This window comes from Mustelus asterias, chromosome 17, assembly GCF_964213995.1.
Source record: "Mustelus asterias chromosome 17, sMusAst1.hap1.1, whole genome shotgun sequence".
Classification (NCBI taxonomy): Eukaryota; Metazoa; Chordata; class Chondrichthyes; order Carcharhiniformes; family Triakidae; genus Mustelus; species Mustelus asterias.
In genome coordinates this window covers 90,539,603-90,556,931 of record NC_135817.1, presented here as the reverse complement: position 1 = coordinate 90,556,931, position 17,329 = coordinate 90,539,603, and the positions used below count along the sequence as shown (strand labels likewise).

General features: G+C 46.4%; 1 protein-coding gene across 1 annotated transcript in view; it reads left to right on the top strand.

The window, feature by feature from the left end:
* The window catches only part of rsph1 (radial spoke head component 1), a 69,955-nt gene that overhangs the window by 41,385 nt on the left and 11,241 nt on the right, over positions 1-17,329 (top strand). The window contains exons 4-6 of the mRNA XM_078233092.1: positions 1,293-1,383; positions 2,813-2,948; positions 14,685-14,756. Of these exons, the coding sequence (XP_078089218.1) occupies positions 1,293-1,383; positions 2,813-2,948; positions 14,685-14,756 (299 nt within the window). The remainder of the gene's footprint in view (positions 1-1,292; positions 1,384-2,812; positions 2,949-14,684; positions 14,757-17,329) is intronic.

Here is a 17,329-nt window from a genome sequence, read left to right as displayed (position 1 = left end):
GCACTATCAAGGAATCAGTCACACACTGACAGTATGTTTAATGCCCTCTTGTTTGGTCATTCATGCGATGTGGGCGTTGCTGGCTAGCTAATTGCCCTTCAGAAGGGGGTGGTGAGCTGCCTTCTTGAACTGCTGCAGTTCATGTGGTGTAGGTACACCCACTGTGCTGTTAGGGAAGAGGTTCCAGGGTTTTGACCCAGCGACTGTGAAGGAATGGTGATATACTTCCAAGTAAGGATGGTGAGTGACTTGAAGGGGAACTTGCAGGTGGTGGCATTCCCAAGTATCTGCTGCCTTTGTCCTTCTAGATGGAAGTGGTCGTGGGTTTTGAAGGTGTTGCCTAAGGAACCTTGGTGAGTTTCTGCAGTGCAACTTGTAGATGGTATACATGGCTGCTACTGTGCGTCAGTGGTGGAGGAATTGAATGTTTGTGGATGGGCTGCCAAGCAAGCGGGCTGCTTTGTCCTTGATGATGTCAAGCTTCTTGTTGGAGCTGCACTCATCCAGGCAAGTGGGGAGTATTCCATCACACTCCTGGCTTGTGCCTTGCAGATGGCGGATCGGCTTTGGTAGTCAGGAGGTATCGAATCATAGAATCCTACAGTGCAGAAAGAGGCCATTCGGCCCATCGCGTCTGTACCGACCACAATCCCACCCAGGCCCTATCCACATATCCCTACATATTTACCCACTAACCTCTCTAACCTATGCATCCCGGGACACTAAGGGGCAATTTAGAATGGCCAATCAACCTAGCCCGCACATTTTGGACTGTGGGAGGAAACCGGAGCACCCGGAGGAAACCCACTCAGACACGAGGAGAATGTGCAGACTCCACACAGACGGCGACCCGAGCTGGGATTCGAACCCAGGTCCCTGGAGCTGTGAAGCAGCAGTGCTAACCACTGTGCTGCTACCGTGCCGCCCAATGTTGCTTGTCACAAGATTCCTAGCCTCTGACCTGTTCTGGTAGCCAAAGTATTTATATGACTAGTTCAGTTAGCTTCTGGTCAATGATAACCCCAGGATATTGATAGTGGGGGATTCAGCGACGGTAAATGTCTCGGGTATCTGAGAAGCCGTGTAAAATGCTGAATATTGTGCAATCATCAATGACCATCCCCACTTCTGACCTTGTGATGGAAGGAAGATCATTGATGAAGCAGCTGAAGATGGTTGGGCCTCGGACACTCCCCTGAGGAACTCCTGCAGAGATGCCCTGGGGCTGAGATGATTGAGTCTGTTTAATCCTATCCTGGTTGGTTACTCACACTGTTGTATCTCTGATGCAGGAAGCTGGGCACATGATCAGCGACACGGAGAAGGGACTTACTATTATCCGAATGGTGACACTTACACTGGAGAATGGCTCGCTCACCAAAGGTAGAGCACAAAGGCATCTGGAAATCCAGTGACAGGCACTGCTTACAAGGGTGGCAATGTTTGGATTGAAACCTTTCAATGTCACCAGTTTCTGAGTTGATGTTGTTGAGACAGGCAGAGTAAGATCAGGAGTCTCATTAATGCACAGTCTGAATGAAGCCATTTACCAGTGACTCAGAGCCATAACAATGAGCAATATGGTCCATTTCAGTAACATTATCAAATAAAACATTTCTTTCCTTTATTCTTTCATGGAATGTTGTCCTTCCCTAATTACCTTTGAACTGAGAGTCTCACTCAATCATTTCAGAGGGCAGTTAAAAATTAACTACATTACTGTAGGTCTGCAATCACATGGAAGCCTTAGGGAAGGACGGCAGATTTCCTTCCCTAAAGGATGTTAGTGAACAAGATGGGCTTTTTCGACAATCAACAATGTTTGCATGGTCACCATTACTGAGATTTTTATTAAGTGAATTTAAATTCGACCAGTTGCCATGATGGGATTTGAACTCTGTCCCCAGAGCATTTGCCTGGGCCTCTGGATTACTTGTCCAGCAACATTATCACGATATCACCATCTGGTTCCTGAGGAAAAAGTTTATTTATTAGTCACAAGTAAGACTTACATTAACATTGCAATGAAGTTACTGTGAAATTCCCCTAGTCGCCACACTCCGGCACTTGTTTGGGTCAATGCACATAACCAGCATGTCTTTCAGACTGTGAGAGGAAACCGGAGCACCCGGAGGAAACCCACGCAGACACGGGGAGAACGTGCAGACTCCGCACAGACAGTGACCCAAGCCGGCAATCGAACCCGGGTCCCTGGTGCTTGTGAGGCAGCAGTGCTAACCACTGTGCCACCGTGCCACCCCAGGAAAGGTTAGCTGGTGGAATGACATGTGTAAGCTCATTCATTCTCCCCTCATCTTCTCTTCACCAAAGCCAAGTGTGAAAGCCCCTGTTCCTTGGGGTGTGACCTTTCTCCGGAACCAGCTGCCCTCTGGCAATGGTAAAGTTGCGGTGACCATAAAAACCCCATCACAATAGAGTCCAATCCTGCTCTCATTGCCTGTCCAAGAGGAATCACTGATAGCGAGGACAGCAGGAACTCATGCTGATATTGCCACTTCCAACTGTGGGGACCCTGGTGCTGCATGCACACAATCGGGATTGGGTCTGGGATCTTGCTCATCAGAGTGAGACAGCTACTGACTGGATAATCTCCCTGAGTCAGTCAGCCAACTACTTTGTCTTGGTGATCAACTAAAAATTGATAATTGATAAAGTTCTCAATAGTCCATTAGAAAAGTAACACGGTTATCCAGCAAGGCTGTGTCAGGAAAATCTTGTACCTGTCTGCAACCTCTATTGTTTCAAGGTGCCTTGATTCTCCCTCAGTATATTCATTGTTTACCTTCACCAGACATGGTCAGGGAACCTATGCGTACACCCTGATAGGTTCCAAGTATGTGGGAACCTGGGTTCATGGAAAGCAGGTCGAGGCTGGAGAGCTGATTCACCTGAACCACCGCTTCCAGGGCAATTTCCTCAATAACAATGTAAGTATGGTTTTGTTGTTATTCATGCTATTTCCAGCGTTCTTGCAGTGGAACAGGGGCACTTTAAGAGATTGATCAAGTGACATTGCTGATGATGTCATCGGCCATTTGCATGGGCAAACGGGCAGTCTATTTTAACAGCCTGTAGTGTTAACATCCTTTCACTAAAGCTCTTTATTTATTTGAACCTTCGAGGCCTACAGCCCATCTTTTAAAACCACTACAGGTTTCCAGCATATATCTCAACAGTGTGTCACCTCAGCACAGTCAGACCTTTAGGTCAGTGAACTCTCTCTGTAGATAGTCATGAGGTCGCAAGCATTAGCCTTTTTAAAATCTGTTCATGGGATGAGGGTGTCGCTGGCTGGTCCAGTGTCTATTCCCCATCGCTAATTGCCCTTGAGAAGGTGGTGGTGAGCTGTGTTCCTGAACCACTGCAGTCCATGGGGTGTAGGTATACCCACAGTGCTGTTAGGGAATGAGTTCCAGGATTGTGACCCAGCAACTGAAGAATCAGTGATATATTTCCAAGTCAAGATGGTGAGGGGCTTGGAGGGGAACTTGCAGGTGGTGGTGCTCCCAGGTATATGCTGCCCATGTCCTTCTAGGTGGTAGTGGTCATGGGTTTGGAAGGTGCTGCCTAAGGAACCTTGGTCAATTCCTGCAGTGCATCTTGTAAATGGTACACACGGTTACCACTGTTTGTCGGTGGTGGAGAGAGTAGATGTCGGAGGTGATGGATGGGTGCTTTGTCCTGGATGGTGTTGAGCTTCTTGAGTGTTGTTGGAGCTGCACTCATCCAGACAAGTAGAGAGTATTCCATCACACTCCTGACTTGCGCTTTGTAGATGTTGGACAGGCTTTGGGGAGTCAGGAGGTGAGTTACTCGCTGTAGGATCCCCAGCCTCTGACCTGCTCTTGCAGCCACAGTATTTATACGGCAAGTCCAGTTCAGTTTCTGGTCATTGGTGACCCCCAAGATGTTGATAGTGGAGGATTCAGTGATGGTAATGCCATTGAATGTCAAGTGGAGATGATTAGATTCTGACTTGTTGGAGATGGTCATTGCCTGGCTCTTGTGTGGCACAAATGTGACTTGCCACTTGTCAGCCCAAGCCTGGATATTGTCCAGATCTTGCTGCATTTGAACATGGACTGCTTCAGTATCAGAGAAGCCGCGAATGGTGCTGAACATTGTGCAATCATCAGCAAACATCCCCACTTCTGACCTTATGACGGAGGGAAGGTCATTGATGAAGCAGCTGAAGATGGTTGGGCCTCGGACTCTCCCCAAGAAACTCCTGCCATGATGTCCTTGGACCGAGATGAGTGACCTCCAATCACCACAACCATCTTTCTTTAGGCCAGGTATAACTCCAACCAATGGAGAGTTTCGAACAGCCCACCTCATCCCCTCCCCCACCCCCCTGACACCTCAATTTCCACTCAGCAGTTTTGCAAGTGTTTCCTGATGCCACACATGGTCTTGATGTCAAAGGCAATCACCCACCTCATTTCTGGACACATGGAACCTGGGCACATGGAACCTGGGCACATGGTATCTGTGTGTATCTTCACAAGTTACCGTCATCAGGCTGTGTTGGATGATGACCACAAAGTCTAAACAAGGTGTGATGATACTGTGCCTTTAAAAAATGTATTTGGTGTCATGTTTCATGTGAAGGGAATGTTTTAAACTCCAGCTCTGATCATTGTGTCGATTTGTCTGCTCCAAGCAACCCACCTGCTGAGAATTTGGAAGCATAATTGATCCTAGATAATAGTGTTTGTTTTAATCTAAGCTAATGCAATTTTGTTATGTTAAGGTTGTCCCCTGGGGTTTTTAGAGTAGGGTTTGATTGGGTTGATTGGGCGGAGCTGGGTTTACAGAGGGGAAAACAGGCCGTTGCGGTTTGAATTTGAAAAGAGCAATACCATTTTCCTCTCTCTCCTTTTCTGGAAATTGAAGTCTGGAACCTGCGAGAAACTAGGTATCTCTCCAGAGGTCTACAAAAGGCAAGAGGTGTTTCTCCCTCTCTCTCTTACTAGAGTTCTGCTGTGCGAAGACAGTTTTTCCTCTGGATGCTGCTGTCTGAGAATCAGAAGATAGATGTCTTTCTGTATCTATGTCCAGGCGGGTTAAAAGGTTGGGGCCTTTTAAGCCTGTTGCCTATAAGCTTGTTGTTTGCTAGCTGATTTTGAAGAGGAATTTACATCGATGAGGAATATTGCTCAAATTGGAACTAATGGAGATAGGCAAGCAGCTAAGAATTATACCTTGTCATGTTTAAGTTTTTCAATTGGTAGAGGTTATGCTAATTCTTTTTGTTATAGTTAAACTATATTGCTAAATAAAATTTTATAAAAAGCTTCCCAGTGGGTTAATAGAATCACACCTTATGCTCGTACTGATGCCAAAATAAAAATAAAAATTGGGGTGTAATCTAACTTTACAATATACATTTGAGTTTCTAATCTGGTCCCTAACAAAGGGGACTAAAACCCAGGACCTGGGCCATGCTTCCAACTAGAAGGCAGTTTTACAGAGAACAATTAGCTGGGGGTAGGGGGTAAGGTGAAGCTGGGATTCCAGGATGGGGAGGGAGGTATAACTGTGAAAGCACAATGATCTTCCAAACCATCTGCATCAATAGCCTTCTCACTGAAATAGGCAGGGCAATGGGTCAATTGTTGTGATAACAACAGAAAATGCTGGATAAACTCAGCAGGCCTGGCAGCGTCTGTGGAGAGAAACAGAGTTAATGGTTTGAGTCTAAATTACCCTTCTACAGAACAGAAGAAAAGTCAAAATTCAATGAATTATATTGTAAGAGAGCTGGATGGAGGGGGTGAGGCAGAATAGAAGAACAAGGATAGGTCAGGGCAAAGGAGAGATTGACAAAGATGTGATGGACAGAGGAGTGTTAATGATGCCCAGGAAGGGATGAAAAGTGCTAATAGTGGCAAAAGAGGAGGTAGCAGAATGTGTTAATGGGAGCAACTGAACTGCAAGGGACAGGTGACCATGTGGGGGGAGGGTGGGGTTATGTTGGGGCAGGCGAGGGAGCTGAAAAACAATAAACTACAAAAGGGGCAGTCACGGTGGAGGGAAAAGGTTACAGTTTAAAGCTATTGAACTCAATGTTGAGTTGAGAAATGCCTGATCAGAAGGTGAGGTGTTGTTCTTCCAGTTTGCATTGGGCATCGCTGGAACACTGCAGCAGTGATGTGGAGATGCCGGCATTGGACTGGGATAAACACAGTAAGAAGTCTCACAACACCAGGTTAAAGTCCAACAGGTTTATTTGGTAGTACAAGCCACTAGCTTTCGGAGCGCTGCCTCTTCGTCAGGTGGGTGGGAGTTCAGTTCACAAACAGGACACATAAAGACACAAACTCAATTTACAAAATAATGATTGGAATGCGAGTCTTTACAGGTAATCAAGTCTTAAAGGTACAGACAGTGTGAGTGGAGAGAGCGTTAAGCACAGGTTAAAGAGATGTGCATTGTCTCCAGACAGGACAGTTAGTGAGATTTTGCAAGCCCAGGCAAGTCGTGGGGGTTACAGATAGTGTGACATGAACCCAAGATCCCGGTTGAGGCCGTCCTCATGTGTGCGGAACTTGGCTATCAGTCTCTGCTCAGCGACTCTGCGCTGTCGTATGTCGTGAAGGCCGCCTTGGAGAACGCTTACCCGAAGATCAGAGGCTGAATGCCCGTGACCGCTGAAGTGCTCCCCAACAGGAAGAGAACACTCTTGCCTGGTGATTGTTGAGCGGTGTTCATTCATCCGTTGTCGTAGCATCTGCATGGTCTCCTCAATGTACCATGCCTCAGGACATCCTTTCCTGCAGCGTATCAGGTAGACAACATTGCCCGAGTTGCAAGAGTATGTACCGTGTATCTGGTGGATGGTGTTCTCACGTGAGATGATGGCATCCGTGTCGATGATCCGGCACGTCTTGCAGAGGTTGCTGTGGCAGCGTTAAACGTCTTTTTCAGCACTCTGTCTACCTGTGACGCTGCTTTCAACAAACGATGTACTTGTACTCCGAGATCCCTCTGTTCCTCAACACTCCCCAGGGCCCTACCATTCACTGTACAAGTCCTACCCTGGTTTGACTTTCCAAAATGCAACGCCTCACACTTATCTGTATTGAAATCCATTTGCCAATCTTCGGCCCACTTCCCTAACTGATCAAGATCACCCTGTAATTTTTGATAACCTTCTTCGCTATCAACGATACCTCCTAATTTAGAATCATCTGCAAACTTATTAACCATGCCTTGTACATTCATATCCAGATCATTTATATAAATGATGAATAACAAGGGTCCCAATTCTGACCCTTGAGGCACACCAATAGTCACAGGCCTCCAGTCCAAGAAACAACCTTCGACCATCACCCTCTGCTTCCTACCATTGAGCAAAGTTTGAAATCCAATTTGCTGGCTCTCCCTGGATTCCATGCGACCTAACCTTCCAAACTAGCCTGCCATACGGGACCTTGTCAAAGGCCTTGCTAAAGTCCATATAAACAACATCTACTGCCCTACCCTCATCCATGGGCAGCACAGTGGCACAATGGTTAGTACTGCTGCCTCACAGCACAAGGGATCTGAGTTCAATTCCTGGCTTGGGTCACTGTCTGTGCGAAAGTCTGCACGTTCACCTTGTGTCTCTGTGGGTTTCCTCCGGGTGCTCCCGTTTCTTCCCACAGTCTGAATGACGTGCTGGTTAGGTGCATTGGCCATGCTACATTCTCCCTCAGTGTACCCAAACAGCCGTGGGAGTGTGGCAACTAGGGGATTTTCACAGTAACTTCATTGCAGTATTCAGACTACTTGTGACAATAATAAATAAACTTAAACTTATCCTCTTGGTTACCTCTTCGAAAAACTCTAAAAGATTTGTCAGACATAACTTCCCATGCACAAAGCCATGCTGACTATCACTAATCAGACCTTGACTACCCTGGTAGATCCTGAGAAACCCCTCCAGTAATTTACCCACCACTGATGTCAGGCACACCGGCCTGTAATTCCCTGGCTTGTCTTTGTTACACTTCTGAAACAGCGGAACAACGTTCGTCACGCTCCAGTCTTCCGTAACTTCATCAGTGGAAAGAGATGAAGCAATTATCTCTGCAACGGCCTCTGCAATTTCTTCCCGAGCCTCCCACTAGATCTGAGGATGCGCTTGATCGGGCCCAGGAGATTTATCCACCTTGATGTGCTTTAAGGTGCAGATACCTCCTCACTAGTAATATGCATGTGGCCCAGGACATCACCTCTTGTTTCCCTGATTTATTTAGCACCCACAATTTTCTCCACAGTAAACACCGAGGAGAAATATTCATTAAAAATCTCACCCATCTCCTGTGGCTCCACACACAGACCGCCAAGCTGATTTTTAAGGGGACCTATTCTCTCTCTAGTCACCCTTTTACTCTTAATATAGCTATAGAACCTCTTGGGATTTTCTTTAACCTTACCTGCCAGATCCATCTGATATCCTCTTTTTGCCCTCCTGATTTCCCTCTGAAATGCACTCTGACACTGTTTATGGTCATCAAGGGATTCACTTGTCCCCGATTGCCGAAACCCAATGTATGCCTCCTTCTTTTTCCTGATCAGAGCCTCAATGTCCCTCATCGGCCAGGGATCCCTAAACTTTCCAGCCTTTCCCTTCATCCTACCAGGAACATACTGTCCCTGGACTCTTGATACCACACTTTTGAAAGTTTCCCATTTACCAGTCGTTCCTTTCCCTTCAAACAGACTAACCTAGTCAACCTCTGCGAGAATTGTGGCAAAGAGCTGAAGTAAGACTGGAACAAGGAGTGTTCCACGTAACCCACAAAAAAGACAGGCTAAACTGAGGTCCATGTGAGTAGCCATAGCCACACCTTTTATTTGCAGAGAGTGAGACAAGTTAAATGAGATATTGTTGAGTGAGAGAACAAGTTCAGCCAGGCGGAGGAGAGTGGTGGTGAATGGGGATTGTTCAGGTCTTTGCTCAAACCCTATTGGTTGGGGTTGGAGGTGTAGAGTCATAGAATCTTAGAGGTGTACAGCATGCAAACAGGCCCTTTGGCCCAACTTGTCCATGCCTCCCAGTTTTTATCACTAAGCTAGTCCCAATTGCCCGCGTTTGGCCCATATCCCTCTAGACTCATCTTATCCAAGTAACTGGCCAAACGCTTTTTAAAAGACAAAATTGTACCCGCCTCTACGACTACCTCTGGCAGCTTGTTCCACTCACCACCCCTGTGTGAAAAAATTGCTCCTCTGGACCTTTTGTATCTCTCGCCTCTCACCTTAAACCTATGCCCTCTAGTTTTAGACTCCCCTACTTTTGGGAAAAGATATTGACTATCTAGCTGATCTATGAGCCTCATTATTTTATAGACCTCTATAAGATCACCCCTCAGCCTCCTACGCTCCAGAGAAAAAAGTCCCAGTCTATCCAGCCTCTCCTTATATCTCAAACCATCAAGTCCCGGTTGCATCCTAGTAAATCTTTTCTGCACTCTTTCTAGTTTAATAATATCCTTTCTATAATAGGGTGACCAGAACTGTACATAGTATTTCAGGTGTGCCTTACCAATGTCTTGTACAACTTCAACAAGACGTCCCAACTCCTGTTCTGACCGATGAAACCAAGCATGCTGAATGCCTTCTTCACCACTCTGTCCACCTGTGACTCCACTTTCAAGGAGCTATGAGCCTGTACCCCTAGATCTCTTTGTTCTATAACTCTCCCCAACTGAGTAAGTTCTGCCCTGGTACAGTCTATCAAAATACATCACCTCACATTTATCTAAATTAAACTCCATCCGCCATTTGTCAGCCCACTGGCCCAATTGATCAAGATCCCATTGCAATCCTAGATAACCTTCTAGATAACTGTCCACTATGCCACCAATCTTGGTGACATCTGCAAACTTACTAACCATGCCTCCTAAATTTTCATCCAAATCATTCATATAAATGACAAATAATAGTGGACCCAGCACTGATCCCTGAGGCACACCGCTGATCACAGGGTAGAGCTTTTGGATATCCAGAGTGAAGTGGAGGCGGTTAGGGCCAGGGAACTGGAAATTGTTAAAATGACGTAGGGCATCAGAGGAATCATAAATGTAGGAAGAGACTGGACTAGGGGAGAGAGGATGGAATCAAGGTAAGAAGAAATTAGTTTCCTGGGGCAGGAAGAGGCTGACACAATAGGTCTATCCGGGCATTCCTGTTTGTGGATTTTGGGAAGGAGGAAGAACCGACAGTGCAGAAGGAGGCCATATGGCCCATAGAGTTTGCGCCAACTTTCCGAAAGAGCATCTTATCGAGGCCCACTCCCCAACCACTATCCACATAACTGTGCACATTCACTGTGGCTAATCCACCTAACCTACACATCTTTGAACTGTGAGAGAAAACTGTAGACCCGAGAGGAAACCCACACAGACAGAGGGAGAATGTGCAAACTCCACACAGACAGTGACTGGGGGCTGGAATTGAACCCAAGTCCTGGCGCTGTGAGGCAGCAGTGCTAACCACTGCTGACAAATTCCCAGGGCCTGATGGAATCTATCCAAGGCTGCTCAGAGAGACGAGAGATGAAATCACTGGGCCTCTGACGCAAATCTTTGTCTCGTCACTGGACACAGGTGAGGTCCCAGAGGATTGGAGGATAGTTAATGTGGTCCTGTTATTTAAGAAGGGTAGGAAGGATAACCCGGGAAATTATAGGCCGGTGAGCTTGACGTCCGTGGTAGGGAAGTTGTTGGAGAGGATTCTTGGAGATAGGATTTATGCGTATTTAGAAAGGAATAAACTCATTAACGATAGTCAGCATGGTTTTGTGAGAGGGAGGTCATGCCTCACTAACCTGGTGGAGTTTTTTGAAGAAGTGACTAGAATGGTTGACGAGGGAAGGGCCGTGGATGTCGTCTATATGGACTTTAGTAAAGCGTTTGACAAAGTCCCTCATGGTAGGTTGGTGCAAAAGGTTGGATCTCATGGGATAAAGGGGGAGGTGGCTAGATGTGTGGAGAACTGGCTTGCTCACAGAAGACAGAGGGTGGTAGTGGAAGGGTCTTTTTCTGGCTGGATGCCTGTGACTAGTGGTGTTCCGCAGGGCTCTGTATTGGGACCTCTGCTGTTTGTGATTTATATAAACGATGTGGAAGAAGGTGTAACTGGGGTGATCAGTAAGTTTGCGGACGACACGAAAATGGCTGGACTTGCAGATAGTGAGGAACATTGTCAGAGGCTACAGAAGGATATAGATAGGCTGGAAATTTGGACAAAGAAATGGCAGATGGAGTTCAATCCAGATAAATGCGAAGTGATGCATTTTGGTAGAACTAACGTAGGGAGGAGCTACACGATAAATGGCAGAACCATAAAGGGTGTAGATACGCAGAGGGACCTGGGTGTGCAAGTCCACAGATCCTTGAAGGTGACGTCACAGGTGGAGAAGGTAGTGAAGAAGGCATATGGCATGCTTGCCTTTATAGGACGGGGCATAGAGTATAAAAGTTGGGGTCTGATATTGCAGTTGTATAGAACGTTGGTTCGGCCACATTTGGAATACTGCGTCCAGTTCTGGTCGCCACACTACCAGAAGGACATGGAGGCTTTGGAGAGAGTACAGAGGAGGTTTACCAGGATGTTGCCTGGTATGGAGGGGCTTAGTTATGAGGAGAGATTGGGTAAACTGCGGTTGTTCTCACTGGAAAGACGGAGGATGAGGGGTGACCTAATAGAGGTGTATAAAATTATGAAAGGCATAGATGGGGTGAACGGTGGGAAGTTTTTTCCCAGGTCGGTGGTGACGTTCACGAGGGGTCATAGGTTCAAGGTGAAGGGGGGGGAGGTTTAACATGGATATCAGAAGGACGTATTTTACACAGAGGGTGGTGGGGGCCTGAAATGCGCTGCCGGGCAAGGTGGTGGAGGCGGACACACTGGGAACGTTTAAGACTTATCTAGATAGCCACATGAACGGAGTGGGAATGGAGGGATACAAAAAAATGGTCTAGTTTAGACCAGGGAGCGGCGCGGGCGTGGAGGGCCGAAGGGCCTGTTCCTGTGCTGTATTGTTCTTTGTTCTTTGAAGTGGTTTACTGTTGAAGAGATTGAAGTGGGCTGTGCAGGGCTGGAGGACTCTGAGGCTGGAAGCCGTGGGGGGAAGATCTCCAGAGGCAATGAGCTCAGTGACAATCCTGGAAACAATGGCTTGATGTTCGTTGGTGGGTCATGGTCCAGAGGGAGTCAGAGGAAGTGTCTGAGAGTTGGCGCTCAGCCTGTTTGAAGTAGAGCTCTGTACGTCAGACATCAAGAACAGCACCGTTGTCGATGGGCGTGTTTGATAACAAAGTTGGGGTAGACGTAAGAGAAGGGAGTGCAGCAAGTTCAGAGGAAGACAGGTTGGAGTGGCTGAGAAATTGAGATGGTTGACGTCACGCCAACAGTTTTCAATGAAAGGATCAAGGAGGCCAGAGGCAGGGGTCCAGGTAGAGGGAGAATACTGGAGGCAGGTGAAATGATCCATTAAACAGGAGGAGGATTCCTGCCCAAAGAGGTGAGCACGGAGGCGGAGGTGAAGGATGAAGAGTTCAACATGGTGCCGAGCACAAATTCACTGAGGTGAGGGTGTAAGGGTAGAAAACGGAGTTCTTAGTTGAGTACAGCATGTTCGGCCTCAGAGAGGGAACGCTGCGAGGGTAGAGTGAATACTATCATGAACAAGGTTCAGATGGCTCGATTGAGGGTTACAAGTTAGCAAGGAACGAGCTGAAAAAGGGGCTTAGGAGAGCTAGGAGGGGACATGAGAAGTCCTTGGCAGGTCGGATCAAGGAAAACCCCAAGGCTTTTTACTCTTATGTGAGGAATAAAAGAATGACCAGGGTGAGGTTAGGGCTGGTCAAGGACAGTAGTGGGAACTTGTGTATGGAGTCAGTAGAGATAGGCGAGGTGATGAATGAATACTTTTCTTCAGTGTTCACCAAGGAGAGGGGCCATGTTTTTGAGGAAGAGAAGGTGTTACAGGCTAATAGGCTGGAGGAAATAGATGTTCAGAGGGAGGATGTCCTGGCAGTTTTAAATAAACTGAAGGTCGATAAGTCCCCTGGGCCTGATGAAATACATCCTAGGATTCTTTGGGAGGCAAGGGATGAGATTGCAGAGCCTTTGGCTTTGATCTTTGGGTCCTCACTGTCCATGGGGATGGTGCCAGAGGACTGGAGAATGGCGAATGTTGTTCCTCTGTTTAAGAAAGGGAATAGAAATGACCCTGGTAATTATAGACCAGTTAGTCTTACTTCGGTGGTTGGTAAATTGATGGAAAAGGTCCTTAGGGATGGGATTTACGACCATTTAGAAAGATGCGGATTAATCCGGGATAGTCAGCACGGATTCGTGAAGGGCAAGTCGTGCCTCACAAATTTGATTGAATTTTTTGAGAAGGTAACTAAGTGTGTTGATGAAGGTCAGGCAGTTGATGTCATATACATGGATTTTAGTAAGGCGTTTGATAAGGTCCCCCATGGTCGGCTTATGATGAAAGTAAGGAGGTGTGGGAGAGAGGGAAAGTTGGCCGATTGGATAGGTAACTGGCTGTCTGATCGAAGACAGAGGGTGGTGGTGGATGGAAAATTTTCGGATTGGAGGCAGGTTGCTAGCGGAGTGCCACAGGGATCAGTGCTTGGTCCTCTGCTCTTTGTGATTTTTATTAATGACTTAGAGGAGGGGGCTGAAGGGTGGATCAGTAAATTTGCTGAAGACACCAAGATTGGTGGAGTAGTGGATGAGGTGGAGGGCTGTTGTAGGCTGCAAAGAGACATAGATAGGATGCAAAGCTGGGCTGAAAAATGGCAAATGGAGTTTAACCCTGATAAATGTGAGGTGATTCATTTTGGTAGGACTAATTTAAATGTGGATTACAGGGTCAAAGGTAGGGTTCTGAAGACTGTGGAGGAACAGAGAGATCTTGGGGTCCATATCCACAGATCTCTAAAGGTTGCCACTCACGTGGATAGAGCTGTGAAGAAGGCCTATAGTGTGTTAGCTTTTACTAACAGGGGGTTGGAGTTTAAGAGCCATGGGGTTATGCTGCAACTGTACAGGACCTTGGTGAGACCACATTTGGAATATTGTGTGCAGTTCTGGTCACCTCAATATAAGAAGGATGTGGAAGCGCTGGAAAGAGTGCAGAGGAGATTTACCAGGATGCTGCCTGGTTTGGAGGGTAGGTCTTATGAGGAAAGGTTGAGGGAGCTAGGGCTGTTCTCTCTGGAGGGGAGGAGGCTGAGGGGAGACTTAATAGAGGTTTATAAAATGATGAAGGGGATAGATAGAGTGAACATTCAAAGACTATTTCCTCGGGTGGATGGAGCTATTACAAGGGGGCATAACTATAGGGTTCATGGTGGGAGATATAGGAAGGATATCAGAAGTAGGTTCTTTACGCAGAGAGTGGTTGGGGTGTGGAATGGACTGCCTGCAGTGATAGTGGAGTCAGACACTTTAGGAACATTTAAGCGGTTATTGGATCGGCACATGGAGCACACCAGGATGATAGGGAGTCGGATAGCTTGATCTTGGTTTCAGATAAAGCTCGGCACAACATCATGGGCCGAAGGGCCTGTTCTGTGCTGTACTGTTCTCTGTTCTATGTTCTAACTCTCAATTGCTGAATTCTACTGAGATTTTTTTGCTTCATTTTGCAGCCTACAGGACGAGGGAAATACATCTTTGACTTTGGCTGTGAGCAGCATGGTGAATATCTGCAGATTGAACAGGTAAATCCCATGAATATCTGCAGATTGAACAGGTAAATCCCATGAGACAGGTAGCTGACAGATTTGCTTTCAAAAGGTGAGTATTTATGGCTGGGAGACACAGTGACTTGTGCCTGAATGTGAGGCCTATGGTTGTTTAGAGTCTCATGTGTTTGCAGGGTTGTGTTCGAAAGGGCACTTGGAATTTCAAAGAATCATTGAATTTTACAACTCAGAATGTGGCCATTCAGCCCATTGTGTCTGTGCTGGGTCTTTGAAAGAGTTTAGTCCCACATACCTGCTCTTTCTCTGTAATCCTGACAGATCTTCATTCTCAAACCCCTTTGAAAATTACTGATGGAATTAGCTTCTGCCACCTTCTCATCTTGCCTGTTCCTATCCCGACAATTCTCTGAGTGAAAAATTCTCTCCTCTCCAGATCTTTTTCCAGTGATTTCCGATCCATATTCTCCAGTTATGGACTCACTTCCCAGAGTGAAGAGTTTTTCTTTATTTACTCCATAGAATCCATAAAGTGCAGAAGGAGGCCATTTGACCCATCGAGTCTGCACCGACTCTCCAAAAGACCATCTTACCCAGGCCCTCCCCTCCACCCTATCCCCATAACCCTGCGTATTTACCATGGCTAATCCACCCAACATGCACATCTTTGGACTGTGGGAGGAAACCAGAACCTCCGGATTTGATTTGAATTATTATTGTCACATGTACTGGAATACAGTGAAAAGTATTATTTCTTCAGTGCTATACAGGCAAAACATACCGTCCATAGAGTACATTGGGGAGAAGGAAAGGAGAAGGTGCAGAATATAGTGTTGCAATTACAGATAGGATGTAGAGAAAGATCAACTTAATATATAGTAGGTCCATTCAAATGTCTGATGGTAGCAAGGAAGAAACTGTTCTTGAGTCGGTTGGAGAAAACCCACGCAGACACGGGGAGAATGTGCAAGCTCCAAACAGACAGTCACCAAGGCCGGAATCAGACCCAGATCCCTGGCGCTGTGAGGCAACAGCGCTAACCACTGTGCCACCGTGCCATCCCAATTCTCTCATCATTTTAAAATTGAAAAGCTCCATCATCAGATAGCTCTTGACCATCTCTGTTCCAAGGAGAACAATTCAAACTTTTCCATTCTTTCCTATAACTGCAATCCCTCATTCCTGATAACATCCTGGCAAACCATCGCTCTCGCTGTCTTCACGCTTTTACATTTTTCCTCAATTGTGGTGCTCAGAAGTTTCCACAAGACACTAGCTGAAGCCTAACTAATGATTTATAAAAGTTTAGTGTGTTCTCTTAGATTCTACTCTACTTACAACCCAGACATGGGCAAGGAAAAGTCCTGGGATAGACCCGGACAGCAGCTGGAGTAGAAATGATTTCAGCGTGATGTGGGGTATAAACTGAATGAGCGTCACTTTGGGTATGCATCTTCACTAATTTTGGGTTGTCTCTGGCAGGTTTCTGGTGTGAGCATTGAAAAGGGTTTAGAGGGAACAGCTTCCAGCTCAGCCAGTCTGTCCCCAGTCACAGCAGAACCTTTTATTCTGATGAAGGCCAGTGTAGCATGCATTTGTTTGCAGTGTTGCTTACTATGTTTGTCACATGTTGCATGAACACCATCATAAGGGATGCAGGGGTGATTAAGATTACTTAGTGAAAACTGTGATGTTGAGAGCTTCACACTAATCAGGCATGTGAGCATCAATGTAGTTCCCATTCCACTCTTCAACGCTTCTATCTTAGCCCTGCCTTCATCCAGTGAAAACCATGCAGAACTCTACCTTATCCACTGAAAACATTGCTTTTGCCCAGTGAAAGCTGTTGTCGTTTGTTATATACCATTCAGTCGGTCTGAAGAAATCTTTGTGGTCAGTCGAAGGTTAACTATCAGTCTTTATTGACTCTTAGAACTATTTACAAATATACAGTAAAAGGTGCAAGCTGGAAGTTGTCTCCATGCTGGCTGGTACATACTTCTCTGTCCAACACTAGACTGACCCTGGATTCAGGTCATCTGTTCTCCTACATCACTGTGTGGGCAGTACTGTACTCAGTCCCACTTTTACTCAAATATACCACAAAAGCCAAACAGATCTCTGCCTTATCCAATGAAAACCAAGCCGAACCCTGCTGTATCCAATGAAAACCTTGATTTGGTGATCTCTTTTTCAAACAGAACCCTGTCTTTGCCCAATGTCGACATGTGCAATTTCCCATCGTTGATTTTCCTTGAATACACTGGACCATTTCTGGCCTTCCCTTGTGTCAGAAACCCTCATTTCTGGATTGTTCACTTTTCCTGAAACCAGCTAAGGTAGTGAATGATCCACAGCTTGCACATAGTTCACTGATCCCGACCAGGGCTAGGGAGGGAACGCTACACAGAAATCCTATTGCTGTTAGTTCACCAGTCCCCGCTGCTGGGAGGTATGTGTCAGTGAAGAATGGATTGTGCTGACTGCCTGTTTGGAACGATACCTGAGTAACAGCCTCTTCTGCGAGGCTCTGGTTTGTGCTCCAAAGATAAGTGGCTGGAATTCTCCAGGCTCGCAAGCCCTGCTACTGC